We start from the raw sequence: 14,260 nt of genomic DNA on the forward strand, positions 1-14,260 counted from the left end.
AGAGGAAAGGGGCGTCTCCGGGGCTGTGCGGCTGCTTTCTTTGAGGGCTCCACCTCTCAACCTCCAGAACTTTTTGGTGTTTATCAGGAGCATTAAGACAAAGCTTATGTAGAACCTTTTCCTGTCTAAGAGGAAAAGGAAACAGGTGCTATCGGCACCTAGCCAACGGGGGAAACCAGCTGCAAGTCCAAAACTGAAGAACATTTACCCTGTGTCTACACATGCCCCTTCCTTTCGAAAGGGGCACGTTAATGAGCGGGTTTCAAAGGAGAAGGGGCTTTTGAAAACTGGGGGGTCCTTTTGGAAGGTCCCAATCTCCACGGGCAGCGCGTGATTCGAAAAGCCACACTTTTGAATTGCCGCAGATGCCAGTATGCTAATGAGGTGCTGCATGTTCATTATGCATTCATTAGCATCTTTCGAACCCGCTCATTAACATGCCCCTTTCGAAAGGAAGGGGCACGTGTAGACCCAGCCTTAGAATATTTGAGTAAGAGTCTTCTTAAAAAATCTGAAATGCCCGGGATGTTTTCCCTGCTTGTCCAAGATGTGGGAGAGCAAATGATTCCCTGGTTTAATTTTGATTTTGTTCACTTTTTCATCTTTCTGTCTTTTCAGTTTTCCTCTGCTGGTCAAAGTGCAGTCTTGCTGTAAAGACACCAGGGCTGGAAAACTTCTCATGTCCCTGAGGCCTGTGGCCCAAGGTTTAGCCCACCCTTCCTGTTTGGTATTTGTGTTTGCCTTGCTGCAGCATCTGCATGGGAATGGCAGGACTGGAGGTCTGTGACAATGGGAGGCCACCGTAATGCTAATGAGGCGCTGAATATGCATGTCAGTGCCTCATTAGCCTGTTCCAAAGTGCCTCATTTCCATGCCCATGCTAATTTAAATAGCAGGGGGGCTGTAGAGAGAGGTGATCAGGAGCCTCAGTTCTCCCTGCGTCATCACCCAGGAGGGGACACTAAAAGAAATTCAAAGCCGAGAAAAGGGGAATCCTGCACTGCTCAGAGTGTGCTTTGCCAGGGGGTTCTCTGCCACAGGAAAGCTCCGAGGCCGAGAAAGCAGCAAGACTAGAGCGGGCGTCACTATGTGTACAGTACAAGATGGGAACTCAGGAGCAGCAAGACATAAGTCTTTATAGTGGGGGGGGGCACACTGTAAATTGAGGAGCACATGACCACCTGAGGCATCACCTCTGGGCCCAGGCACCCTCAGCGGTATTCTTTAGACACAAAGAGTTACAAAAGCTGCTGCTGTCTAGTTACAAGGCACAGCTCAGCAGGGCAAGAGACTGAAAGTGAAAATTCGGCAGCTCTACTTACGGCCAGGGATGGTGCAAGCACAGGGCATGCAGGCTTTCCACACAGATCTGTCAGGACCTCAGTGCTGACCAGCGTTCCCAGTTATTTTTTCCCATCTGTGTGTGGAATAAATTTTGTTCTGTGCACCAAGGATATGCAGATGAGCACCACCCATAGAAACACAGGCTGCTGGCTGTGGGAACTCTGTCAGTCAGCTGGGTGGGTCCTGAATCTTTCCTGGGTGGGCAGGGAACACTGGTGCTGACTGGCAACAGCCTCCCTGCAGGTCTGTAGAGAAATGGCCACACGGTGGTGGACTGAGAGCACTGAAGAAATTATGTATTCAAAGCCGGTCAATTAGTCTCTGGCTGGGAACTTGGAAACAACCAACACAACACAAAGTTTCCCTTTGCAGGCCCCTCTACAGCACCAGCACTGCTTGTACAAGGAATGTACTGGGTCCTTGCAAGGACCAGGCTCTGTTTGTCTATCTATTGCCATCTCTCTGTGTCTGCGTCCCTACACTCCATCTTATCTGTCTGTCTCTCTCTCTCTCTCCCCACAAACCCACCTCTCAGGTGGTGGCTATGGGCAGGATGTGGTGCATAGGCTGGGGAGCTCTGTCCCCACATGTGTTGCCATATAGGTGTCATGATACGGGCGATGCTGCTCAGTTGGTCAGGCTGGCAGCAGGTTCCATGTAAGAACTTGGAGAACGATTCATTTCCACAGCAAAAATTCCTTTATTGTATATGACTATGGTAACAGTTTAACACCCAGCTTTACATTGAATAGTTAACAATTAGATAGCAAATCAAACACAATGTGTAGCTTGAATGGTTAATGGTGTCGTTTTTATCCCAATTCAGCCGTCCAATTCTTAACCCAATGAAGTGCATACACACCCATCAACCCATTCACACATACGCTCACCCCCTGAGGGGAGCCAGAGCCCAGGTACTGCTGAGTAGTTGAGTGAGGTGAGAGGCTGACATGCAGATCACCTGGTTACACTGAACTGATTCTGACCTGTGGCAAATTGAAGTCCTATTTATCTTTTTGTGGGAGGCAGTGATGTTCAGTGCATTGGTCGTACCCCTCAATCCAGGTGGGTGCTTGAAACATTCTGCTTCCATCACCCCAATGCCGCTTGCCTCAGCCACAAGCAATGAGCAACAGAGCCTCCTTGGTGTTTGTTTCTTCCTTGTTAACTTTTTATCTGGGAACTGGCTTTCTTTCTCGCAATTCTGCTTTTCTCAGCACACACGACTTTCTTCTCAAAGTGGTAAACAAGTCCACAATCCACAGGGACACGGGCTCAGGGCGTCTCCACAGCCAACTTCCTGTTAATTTCGCTCATGCTAATCATTGACGTTACTCACGTATGCTAACGCCCCAGGATTTGTGACATGGGTTGGTCTGTCCCCTCTCTCCTGTGCTCAGGAAGGGGCTGACCAGCTGAACTTTGTACCTCCTGGAAGCCATTGGCCTCGGGGACAGGGCAGGGCCTGACTCCACCCCATGGCAGACCTTCAACCCCACACTACCAGGAGCTGTGGCCGACTGGGGTTCAGGGTGCAGCGGACAGAGGTTCTGTACAGGCAGGGGACAGCTCCCAGGGACCTTATTCCCTGACTGCTGCCCACTGTGTCCCCAGGCAGAGCCATCGGGCCAGGTGGGTACATGGCTATGGGAGCTGGCAGAGCTGGAGAATGCACAGAGGCTCTCCCCAAAGCAGAGGGGGAACGGTCTTCTCCTGGGCGAGATCTGGGCAGGGAAGGGGTCTGGGCAGGGGGTTTCTGCATTTCAAAGGGGCCTGGAGTTCCAGCCTGCCACAGCCATTCCTTAAGCAGCGGGAGTTTTGGGCCCTTTTGAACTGGCGTGGCAGCACTGCTGCGCCACTTTGGCAGGTGGCGGATGGTAGCGCCATAGTCTGAACAAGGTTAAGGGCTGGCTGCCCTTGGCCCCTCCCCTTCTGGGAGCATGCAGCTGTGCTCCCCTCCCACACTGTCCCAGGGCCCGTGGTGGCTGTTGGCCCTGCTGGGTGCCCAGCAGAGACAGGGCTGGGCAAGGAGCGTCCATGGGGTGCCCAGTGCAGCGGGGAGCCCTGCTCCAGGTTGGTGCTGGCTAGGAGGTGCCCACGGGGCTCCACACCAGCACTAACCAGGCAGCGAAGAAGGGGTGGCAGGTGACAGGTCTGCAGCTGAGTGGATGCCATGCCCGAGGCCTGGCCAGGGTGCACTGGGGGGAGTCAGGTTTGCAGTCAGGCAGAGGCAGGTCTTTGGACTTGGTGACAGGCCCCTGCGTCTCCCTGCAGGGCTGTCCGTCTCGGGCGCTGCGAGGCCAGGCAATGCCTGTGGAATATGTCACGTACCAGGGCATCAAGTTCCCCCCAGCGTATAACTCCACACGGAGCCTGCACTTCGCCCACAAGGAGTTCCAGGTGCGGGATGATGATATCTTCAATGTCACTTACCCCAAATCAGGTAGGAGGGCTGCGAGCACAGAGAGGGGGGCCCAGAGGGTGGGAGCCAGAGAGGGCCCTGGCAGGACACCTGTTATCCTGGACCCTTGTTATATGGGGCATGGGGAGGGCTGGGTGTGGCCAGGACAGCCACTCTGGAGGGGGTAGAGGGCAGAGTGTGGCTGGGGTATCTCCTGGAGGTGGGCAGGACTGGATATGGGGAGGCTGGGATAGCTAGAGGGAAGAGGCTGGGGAGCTCTGAGAGGGCTGCATTGGCTACGAGGGGAGCTGAGCCTGTGGGTCCCACCGGTCCTATGGGTCACACTGTGCCCAGCAACTGCTCCATGCCGTGTCACAGAGCCCCCCACCCCCACCCCACAGGCACTGTGTGGATGATCGAGATCCTGAGCCTGATCCGCAGTGGCGGGGATCCAGCCTGGAATCGAACCGTCCTGAACTCCACCCGCGTGCCCTGGTTCACCACCCGCCTGGGGCTGGAGTCTGCACTCAAGTACCCCTCGCCCCGCCTGCTGACCTGCCACCTCCCCATCCAGCTCTTCCCCACCTCCTTCTGCCGCTCCAGGGCCAAGGTGGGCCAGGCAGGCTGGGCATGGGGAGCCAGGCTACAGGGCAGAGCCAGGCGGGGGCGTGTTTTGCCAACCTCCAGGATTATCCTGGAGTCTCCAGGATCTTCAGAACAATCTTTAAGTAAAGATTGTGCCATGTGATGAAACCCCCAGGAATACATCCAACCCAAACTGGCAAGCTTGGGGAGGGGGCGGGTTATGGTGCAGAGCTGGAGGGTGGGTTATAGTGCAGAGCTGAGGGATTTGGTTATGGTACAGAACTGGGGGGAGGGTTACAGTACAGAGCTGGGGGAGAGGTTATGGTACAGAACTGAGGGTGGGGTTGTGGTGCAGTGCTGCAGGGTGAGGTTATGGTGCAGAGCTGGGTGGGTGCAGGAGCTAAGATTTAGATCCATAGGGAGCAGGATATGGGGCATGGGCAGCTAAGGGCAGCCTTAGGGATATTCCAGAATTCCAACTGCATTAACCCTGCCCCGTACAGCCATGGGTGTTTCCCTGGCTTAGGACCAATGGCTGGATGCCTAAAGACGAGCCGGCTGGGCAGGTGATGCTGGCAGCTGTGCTCTGCAGCGCCCTTCAGGATCTCCTGGACCCCTAGGGGCCATAGCAGAGCAGCATGTCCTGTACCCCTCATCCCCAAGTCTATGCCTCTGATCTGACTCTGGCCTGCCCTCTCCTCCAGGTGATCTACACACTCCGCAATCCCAAGGATGTCCTGGTCTCCTATTTCTATTTCGCCAGGATGTGCAGCTCATATGAGGACCCCGAGTCCTTCGAGCAGTTCCTGGCGGACTTTCTGAGTGGGGATGGTGAGTGAGACTCCAGGACCTCAGAGGTCTCAGGCCATGGGAGGTAGCATACCAGATCCCATCCTGGCCAGCCCCAGACAGTTTGTTCTACATCCCCGCCAGTGTGAAGAGCATATCCCAATGACTCCTTAATCTGGTCATGCTTTAGCCTTAGGCAGTGCAGTATTGTGGGTGAGGGTGTCATTCACCAGGACTCTCTGGTCCTCCAGCCCCTCACCCTTCACCCGGGGGTGAGTTGGGCTCTCCATGTGTCCCAGATGTAGGTCTGATGACACTGGGGTCCCTGAGCCTCATCCCCTGTTCAGGTAACAGTGCGTGTGGGCTAGAGAGCTGCGAGCAGCAAGATTATCGACCATGTCAAACTAACCTCACAGCTACAAAGCGGAGAATAACCAGCTAAGGGGGGTAGCGCTATTTGGTAGCTAGAGGAGCTCACAAACCCAACATGAGCCAGTAACCAGACAGCTGCGCAAAGGGCTACTCTCGGTCTGGGGGGTGTTCACAGGAGTGTTGTTCTCTCAGGACATTGTCCTGCTCTCACCCCAGGTGAGGCCACAGCTGGGAGATTGTGCTGAGAAGAAACTGCCGAGGGGCGGAGAGGGGGTAGTCCAGAGCAACACAACTGCCAAGAGGTTTGGCAACTCTGCCCTATGAGGAGCGGTTGGAAGAACAGGGCGTGTTTAGTCCTAGAGGAGGGAGCTGATGGGGGCAGGAGAAGAGTCTGCAAATACAGGAGAAGTAGTGTGAGAGGGACAGGCCAGAGGGTTACAGAGGAATGGTCCCACTGGGGGGCCCACTAGACCTGGGAATTCAAAGAAATATGGGGGACAGCTAAAGAGAAAATCAGGGACAGGCATGGAGCTCATAGGGCCAAAATGAGGGAGCCAGAAGGGGACCCCGAGCAGAGAGCCCCAGCCAGTGCCCACTGGCCCTGAAGGTGTCAAGGGAGTGGGTGGGCTACAGAAGAGTCTTTCCCTGCTCCATGCAGATCCTGTCCCATGGGAGAGTCCTGTCTGCAGAGACTCTCTGGCTGCCCCTCACAGCCCCACCCTGCTCTGCTCTCCGCCCTCGCAGTGCCCCACGGGTCCTGGTTTGATCACGTCAGAGGCTGGATGGAAATGAAGGGCAAAGAGAATTGCTTCTTCATCACGTACGAGGAGCTGCAGCAGGTGAAACGACCCAGCCCCGTTCCTGCCAGTGTGGACTGGCTGTAGCTCCAGAAGAGTCCATGGGCCAGATTCCTTCGGGGGGAGGTGGTAAATTAGGAGTAACTGGAGTCAAGGGGGCTGACTCCTCTCATTCCCATGATGCAGCTTGAGAGTAACCCCATTAAGGTCCAGGAGGCTGTGCCATATGAACCAGGGGGAGTCAATCAGTTCCCTACCTGTTTGCCCCAGCCTGGTCTGCCAGGCCCTGCCCCAGTTACTGTCACGGTCCCTCTCTATGTGCACCACTGTGAGGGCTCTACCAGCCCTTTCCTGATTACTGCCACTGGCCCCACCTGCCCGGGCAGTTGGGGGGGCTCTGCCGGGTCCTGCCCCGGTTACTGTCACTGGCCCTGTCTGCCCAAGCCATCGTGGGGGTGGTTCTTGCTGGGCCCTGCCCTGTTACCATCACCAGCCCTGTCTGCCTGGGGTACCAAGGGGTTCTCTGCCAGGCCCTGCCCTGGTTGCTGAGGGCCTTGTTTCCCCCAGGACCTGAGGGGCAGCGTGCAGCGACTCTGCCAGTTCCTGGGGCAGGAGCTGGATGACGGAGCTATCGCCTCGGTGGTGGAGAACGCCTCCTTCAGGGCCATGCGGGACAACCAGATGTGCAACTCAACACTGCTCCCCAGGGACATCATGGACCAGAAGAAGGGCAGGTTCCTCAGGAAGGGTGAGGAGACGGGCACCTTGGGGCACTACCCCCCAAGCTGCTGGGGCGTGACATGTCTGCCCCTCATAGTCACGGTGAGGGGAGGTGCTGGGAGCCAGCCCCATCTCTGGGGCTCCACCAATCCCACTGCAGCACTCAAGAGGGATGAGCCAGGGAGCAGAGCCTGGATGGCTCACCAGGCACTGGCCCCACCTTCTGCCCCTCCTTCTGAGGGCAAGCGCCCTGTGAGTAAGCAGGGGGCGGGGGCGGGGGGCAAGTCCCAGCCCCCTCGATGGCCACAGTGTGATTCCCAGGCTGCTGCAGCTCCCCATTTCACAGGCATCTGTGGGGACTGGAAGAACCATTTCACGGTGGCGCAGAGCGAGGCCTTTGACAGGATCTACCAGGACCGGATGGGAGGCCTCATCGGCGCATTCCCCTGGGACACACCCTAGGAACAAGCAGTGGAAATAAAGCAGATCACGAGACAGCAAGGAGCTAGGCTGAGTTACTGGGAGTGGCTGAGTGCTGTGGCTCACACAGCCCCTGTGGGGAGGCATGGCTCCAGCCTAGCCGGATGGACCAGGGTGAGGAGCGTGGCCTGGCTGTTTTCTGCCAGCACTGCCTCCCACACCCTCCATCCCACCAGGCACTGAGTCAGCCTGGCCCTGGCTTCTGACTGCCCCAGGAACGTGTCCAGCCTCAGCCTCCAGCCGCTGCAGCTTGCTCCCTCGCCCCAGCGACAGTCCCGTTAACCTTCCTGGCACCCCTTCCACTGGCTGAGCTGGGGTATGCAGGGCTGTGTCACCCCTGCCCTGTCAATCTGTGTGCCTTAAATGTTCTGGTGTTTGGGGCTCACAGCCCAGAACCCCTAGCCAGCTGACAAGAACGCAGGGCCCTGGGTGCTGTTCAGTGTCACTCAGAGCCCCGCATCTTGCCAGCAACCCCTCCCTGCTCTCTACCAGCTTGCTCCCTCCATGCCAGGGTTCCCACATTCCCCTCCCCAGCCATCTGCCCCGCCATTGCCAGCCCTCATATGGCCAGCTCCAAGGAATACCACAGCTTGGCCGTGCCTTTGGCGAGACAAAAAGCTTCTGCTTTACGTGGGTGTGACTATAACCACCCACAGGCAGACTTGAACCTGGAACCTCTGGAGTTTAATGTAGGAGCCTCTACAGCTTGAGCTAAAAAGGCAGGTGGCTCTCAGTTAAGGCTGGAGAAGAGTGTCAGGTTTTTCAGGGGGCTCTGACTTCCCCAATCCGTGGGGCTGGGGCGGGGTCCCTGGAGCCCCCAGCTCCTCCAGGTACACATGACCTGTGAGCGAGAGGATGGCGTGACATTCCAAAGCCAGTGACCTTTGCGCCTGACCCTCTCACCCAGGTGCCAGGGTGCTGTGTGAATGGGACCCCACCCCATAGGGACAGGGAACCCGTAGGCCAGGACATGGGCACAGATACCTGGCCGTGGGCCTCGGGGGGGCAGCCTGAGCAGGCACACCACTCGCTGTGGAAGCAGCAGGTTCCCATGTAGAGAGGCAGTGCAAGGTACAGACAGGGCACAGGAGCTGCAGCTTGGATGCACAGCATGCAGTCAACCTGTGGAACTCCTTGCCAGAGGATGTTGTAAAAGCCAAGACCTTCAATCTGACCCAGTATAGCCATTCTTATGTTCTTGTTAATCATAGCTACAAACATGCACAAAGCAATGGTAAGTTTAAAACTGAAGTCTTTACTCTGCTTCATAAAAGTTTTGCAATGAATTACTCGGGGAGTGGGGGTGAATAGCACCTACACCACAAGGCTTTTTCTGTCATTTCAGACCTTTCCTATTCCTCAAGGCAGAACAGCTCTTGTGGTGTCCTAGGGGCAGACAGAGATGTTATTCCAAGCTGCAGGCAGCCAAAGCAGCAGAAGTATTCAAACGAATAGGGGATGTTGAGCCTGGGAAATACATTCTTCCCCACAGTGTGGTAAATAATCTCACATTCCCACTTCAAGAGAAGTTTGCAGATATAAGCAGCTGCGCTTGGCTCCGAATCCATGGGGGAATTCCGATGTTGCTGTGTTAGCTCACACATGGCTTACCCTGTTACTACTGCATGCGCAGCTCTGAAATCTGCAACTTGCCTCCACCCTTGCAGTGATTACCTCTGACTGAGACGAACCAGCTCTGGAAATACAGAAGGCCATTTCCCAACCACTTGGCTCGCTGTTTATGGCAGCTGCACAGACCGAAGAGTGATTGCACAGTGGCACATTTCTAGCCACTGAAAGGAAAACAAGGATGACCCCTGCAAAACACTCTGACTTAGCACTTAAAAATAACCCGGACAGCTGTGTTTGGACGTTTGAAATGCCATGTCACTACTGTGAACCCCCATGGTGGGGGACGAGTCCGGTGGACTCAGAGAGTGTACTTAAGTACAAGTCACCAGTGTGCCTCTGGAAAGCTGCTTGAGTAAAAGTACCACATATCACATCTCTTTTTTGTACTCAAGTACCCAGAAGTGAAAGCAGCTGCACTCTTACTCAAGTAACTTTTAGGGTACTTTTTCTGCCTCTGTCAGGGACTGTGAGAATCTGCTATTGCTGGCCAAAAGCTGGTAGCCGGGCTCACTGACCGGCTTTTCATTGCTTCTCAAAGCCGAAATCCCTCCCGTGACTGGGAGCCTCAGAGGGGGCAGCCCTCTTAGTCTGTAGCTTCACAAACAACAAACAGTCCCTGTGGCACCTTAGAGCCTAACAAATTCATTAGGTCATGAGCAATGTTCTCTGAAAGCTCAGTGCTTGGGCAGCCGCCCAGGAAAGATTCAGGTGCTGCCCAGCTGATTAGCAGAGCTCTCACAGCCCGCAGTGTGTGTTTATATTGAGGGTGCACGTCTGCACATGCCTTGGTGCATATTATAAAATTTATTCCACCCATGGTTGGGAAAAAAGACACAGAACATTGGTCATGAGTTTTCGTGGGTAAAACCCACGTCTATAAGAATAATGTACTTTGAATTGGAATCTTAAGGCTTATCTATACTACCATGGAAAAAAATCGACCTGCTCAGGGTCGATCTTTTAGGATTCAGTTTTGCACATCTAGTATCGACATGCCAAATTGATCTCTCAGGGGTCACAATCAACTGCTGAGTTCTTCGCAAGATGCAAAGAGTAAGGGTACCCCTATACTTACCGCATGTTCAATGTGCCACAATCGATTCTCTGGATTTTGATTTTGCTACATCTATGAAGATGTGGCAAAATCACTCTCTGGGCTCAGCCATCAACCCTAGTATTCCACACTGTCACATGGAGTAAGGGATGTTGGTGTGAGCCTGAAGCGCCCCAATCAACACCAGGGAACAAAGTTGATCCTGACATGTTGATTCTAGCTACACTAATGGCATGGCTAGAACTGCATATCTGAGATCGACTTTGTTCCCTAGTGTAAGCCAGGCCTAAGGGAGGTTGAAAGGAAAAACTCGCCCGTTGAACTTCCCCTGTATAGACAGATAAGTTAGCTGAGCGCAAATATGATTTTTTAGCTATGCAATCTGTGGTCAACTTTCTTGATCTAGTATAGACATAGCCGTACACTTACCTGGGGCCGTTTCTGTCTCCCCAGGTGCTCAGCAGAGGGCTGTGCTCCAAGGGCAGGGACATTAAACTGCTCTTCTTAGTAGGGCCTGATCATTTACAGTTGATCCTGATCTCCAGCCTGCTCTGGACCTGGTTGCATTAAAAGTCATTTCATGGTGCTGTCTGAGAGCCTGCTGCTGCCTGCCACCTGCCCCCAGGCTGGATTCAGTACCCCCCAGGGCCCCGTCCTGGCTCACCAGGTTGTGATGAACCATGGGTCACTCAGAGCTGGACACTGTGCTCAGGAGCTGGCTAAAGTCATCATAACATGGACATGTCATTGGCAAGCTGCCCACGGAGCAGATCTTCTCCCAGGTCTTCCTGTTCTCTTGCTTCAAATTCTTAATGCTCTCCCTGCACTGATCACTCGTCCGGAAAATCTGCAGCGCCACCAGATTCTGGGATATCTGCCAGCAGAGGTGGTTGTTTCTGGTGCAAGGTCAGCAAGACAGTGGATTTCCGCAAAAGCACCGGAGAGTCACCAACATCTGGCTGTGCTCCAGGGACCAGGAGGCAGCTCACTTCACCAGGTTTCATTGCAATTTGCAAAGCCATGAGGGTGTTTGCAGATCAGGGAGCAGAAGACACGGGGTTAAGCAGGATCCACTGTAGGGAGGGGGACTTCAGTTTGCAAGCAGGTTCAGTGCCCTCTAGGTCACTGGCACAGAGGAAGCTGTCCTGATGAATTCTGGGATATATTGTCCAGCTGATTCCCTGGATCTGAGTCAAGCCAGGGCTATCTCCACTGCAATGCAATAGTAGTAATAGTAGACATCCTTCAGTCTACGTAGACTATGGATCGCGCCCTTCGTAGTTCCATTTGGGATCAATATTTGCAGCATCGACTGTCACTGAAGGCCCACATGAGAGTGACAGTCCTTGCTGCATCTGTTGCATGTGTGGTGGGTGTCTGGCAGGTCCTTGCTGTGCTTTCTGTGGACTCACTTCTCCTCTGCTAGCTGTCTGATCCTCATCTCACCCTTCTGAAGGCCCTTGTGTAGTTCCTGCCTCCATCTTCTGCAATCGTCTGCCAGCTCCTCCCAGCTGTCCGGCTCAATGTCTACCTTCCTGAGGTCCCTCTTGCAAACATCTTTGTAGCACAATTGGGGGCATCCGGGAGGTCTTTTGCCAGAAGCTAGCTTGCCATACAGGATGTCTTTTGGGATCCTTCCATCATTCATCCTGTGGACGTGGCCAAGCCAGCAGAGCCGCCGCTGCCTGAAGGAGGGTGTGCATGTTTGGGATTCCAGCTTGCTCAAGGACGGCGGTGTTGAGCACTCTGTCCTTCCATGATATTCCAAGGATGCGCCTGAGGCAGAGCAAGTGGAAGACATTCAGCATCTTTTCCTGGCGGGCATACAGGGTCCAAGACTCGCTGCCGTAAAGGAGGGTGCTGCGGATGCAGGCTCTGTAGACTTGCATTTTGGTGTGGGTGTACAACTTGATGTTATTCCACACTCTCTTGCTGAGTCTGAATAGAGTTGTGGCTGCTTTTCCAATCCTCCTATTTAGTTCAGTCTCCAAGGACAGGGTGTCAGTGGTGGTGGACCCGAGGTAAACGAACTCGTGGACAACCTCTAACGAATAGTTGTCAGTGCTGATTGATGGAGGTTCAGCAACATCCTGACCAAGTACATTGTCTTCTTTAGGCCGATGGAAAGCCCGAAGTCCATGCATGCTTTGGAGAACTGATCCAGCAGTTTCTGAAGCTGGTCTTCTGTGCGTGACACTACAGCAGCGTCGTCTGCGAACAGCATCTCTCTGATGAGGACTTCCCGCACCTTAAACTTAGCTTTCAGCCTTGCAAGATTAAACAGTTTCCCATCAGATCTTGTGTGCAAAAAGATGCCCTCTGTTGAAGATCCAAAGGCGTTCTTCAGGAGGAGTGTGAAGAAGATCCCGAACAATGTCGGAGCAAGGACGCATCCTTGTTTGACGCCGCTCCTGATGCTGAAAACATCCGATAACGTGCCATCATATTGTACGGTTCCTCTCATGTCTTTGTGGAACGACTGGATCATCTTCAGTAACCGTGGTGGACAGCCTATCTTGTGGAGCCGTTTGAACAGACCATCCCTGCTGACCAAGTCGAAGGCCTTGGTCAGGTCGATGAAGGCTATGTAGATTGGCTTCCTCTGCTCCCTGCATTTCTCCTGCAGCTGCCTCAGAGAGAAGACCATGTCAATGGTAGACCTCTCTGCGCGGAATCCGTACTGTAATTCGGGATACACCCTCTCAGCAATCTTCTGGAGTCTGCCGAGGATGACGCGAGCAAACAGTTTACCAGTGATGCTTAGGAGGGAAATTCCACGGTAGTTGTTGCAGTCACTTCTGTCTCCTTTGTTCTTATACAAGGTTACAATGTTAGCGTCACGCATATCCTGTGGAACCTCTCCCTCTCTCCAGCACAGGCACAGTAGCTCATGTAGGGGTCCAAGAGGGTGTCTGTGGCATGCTTGATTACCTCTGGTGGTAGACCATCCTGGCCTGGGGCCTTTCCTACTGCAATGCTGTCGATGGCTTTCTTCAGTTCATCCACAGTTGGTTCCTGATCCAGTTAGTCCATTATTGGTAGGAGCTCGACAGCGTTGAGGGCTGTATCAACCACAACGTTCTCGCGTGAGTACAGCTCAGAGCAGTGCTCGACCCAGCGCTCCATCTGTTTGGCTTTGTCAGTGATGACTTCACCAGATTTGGATTTCAGAGGTGCCATCTTGTTCTGAGTGGGTCCTAATGCCTTCCTCATGCCCTCGTACATTCCCCTGAGATTACCAGAGTCAGCACTGGTCTGGATGCTGCTGCATAACTCAATCCAGTAGCTGTTGGCACAGCGCCTGGCTGTCTGCTGTACTGTTTTTCTCGCTGCTCTGAGTGCTTGCAGGGTACTCTGGCTCGGTGAGCATTTGTGCTCCAGGAGTGCAGCGCACTTCTTTTCGATGGTCATCTCATCGGAGTTAGCTTCGAACCAGTCGTCATTTGTGTTTCTAGCTCTTCTTCCAAACACTGACAAGGCCGTGTTGTAAATTGTATCCCTCAGATGCTGCCATCTGGATGTCAAATCGGCACCCCCAGGGCTGCTGCGCAGATTCTCCTCAAGGGTCTCTCTGAACTTTTCGGCTCTCTCTGAGTTTGCCGTCTTTCTGGCATCAATGCGGGGCCTTCCAGTTGGTTTAGAGTGGTACAGCTTCTTGGGTCTCACCTTGAGTTTGGAGCAAACTAGCGAGTGATCTGTATCACAGTCGGCACCATGATAGCTGCATGTCAGAAGGACATTTTTGAGGTTATCATGTCTAGTGATGACCACGTCTAGTTGATGCCAGTTTTTCAAGCGTGGGTGTCTCCATGACACTCTGTACTGTGGCTTGGTTTGGAAAAATGTGTTTGTGATGCACAGAGTGTGGCATGTGCCAAGTTCGAGAAGACGCTGTCCATTTTCATTCATTTTTCCTACACCGAAGTGGCCTAAGCAGGAAGGCCATGAGTCACAATCGGCTCCAACTCTCGCACTGAAGTCACCCAAAATGTACAGTTGTTTGCGAGCAAGTATTTGCGCTATGGCAGCACTAAGCACGTCATAGAACTTGTCTTTTACTTCTGGTGTGGCGTACAGGGTTGGAGC

The 14,260-nt window shown here is 53.8% G+C and overlaps 2 protein-coding genes across 3 annotated transcripts in view; both read left to right on the forward strand.

The window, feature by feature from the left end:
• The window catches only part of LOC142025194 (scavenger receptor cysteine-rich domain-containing protein DMBT1-like), a 903,096-nt gene that overhangs the window by 695,570 nt on the left and 193,266 nt on the right, over nt 1-14,260 (forward strand). Inside the window, exon 7 of the mRNA XM_075017758.1 lies at nt 9,659-9,672. Coding sequence (XP_074873859.1) covers nt 9,659-9,672 — 14 coding nt within the window. The remainder of the gene's footprint in view (nt 1-9,658; nt 9,673-14,260) is intronic.
• Nucleotides 2,785-7,501, forward strand: LOC142025229 (sulfotransferase 2B1-like). Of its 2 annotated transcripts, XM_075017842.1 has the most exons (7): nt 2,785-2,976; nt 3,619-3,787; nt 4,147-4,355; nt 5,035-5,161; nt 6,236-6,330; nt 6,856-7,036; nt 7,355-7,501. In XM_075017842.1, exons 2-7 carry the CDS (start codon nt 3,652-3,654, stop codon nt 7,468-7,470), a joined length of 864 nt encoding a protein of 287 aa, XP_074873943.1. In that variant the 5' UTR covers nt 2,785-2,976; nt 3,619-3,651; the 3' UTR covers nt 7,471-7,501. The 2 variants fall into 2 exon arrangements, with proteins under 2 accessions (XP_074873943.1, XP_074873944.1); XM_075017843.1 differs by lacking the exon at nt 2,785-2,976 and having other exon boundaries at nt 3,616-3,744.

This window comes from Carettochelys insculpta, chromosome 22 (genome assembly GCF_033958435.1).
Source record: "Carettochelys insculpta isolate YL-2023 chromosome 22, ASM3395843v1, whole genome shotgun sequence".
Lineage (NCBI taxonomy): Eukaryota > Metazoa > Chordata > Testudines > Carettochelyidae > Carettochelys > Carettochelys insculpta.

Excerpts from the sequence above, each read along its gene's own strand:
- LOC142025229 (XM_075017842.1), top strand. The coding sequence starts at position 3,652 with ATGCCTGTGGAATATGTCACGTACCAGGGCATCAAGTTCCCCCCAGCG. Across the intron at positions 3,788-4,146 it reads TGTCACTTACCCCAAATCAG|GCACTGTGTGGATGATCGAG; the intron begins GTAGGAGGGCTG and ends CCCACCCCACAG. Across the intron at positions 5,162-6,235 it reads GGACTTTCTGAGTGGGGATG|TGCCCCACGGGTCCTGGTTT; the intron begins GTGAGTGAGACT and ends CCGCCCTCGCAG.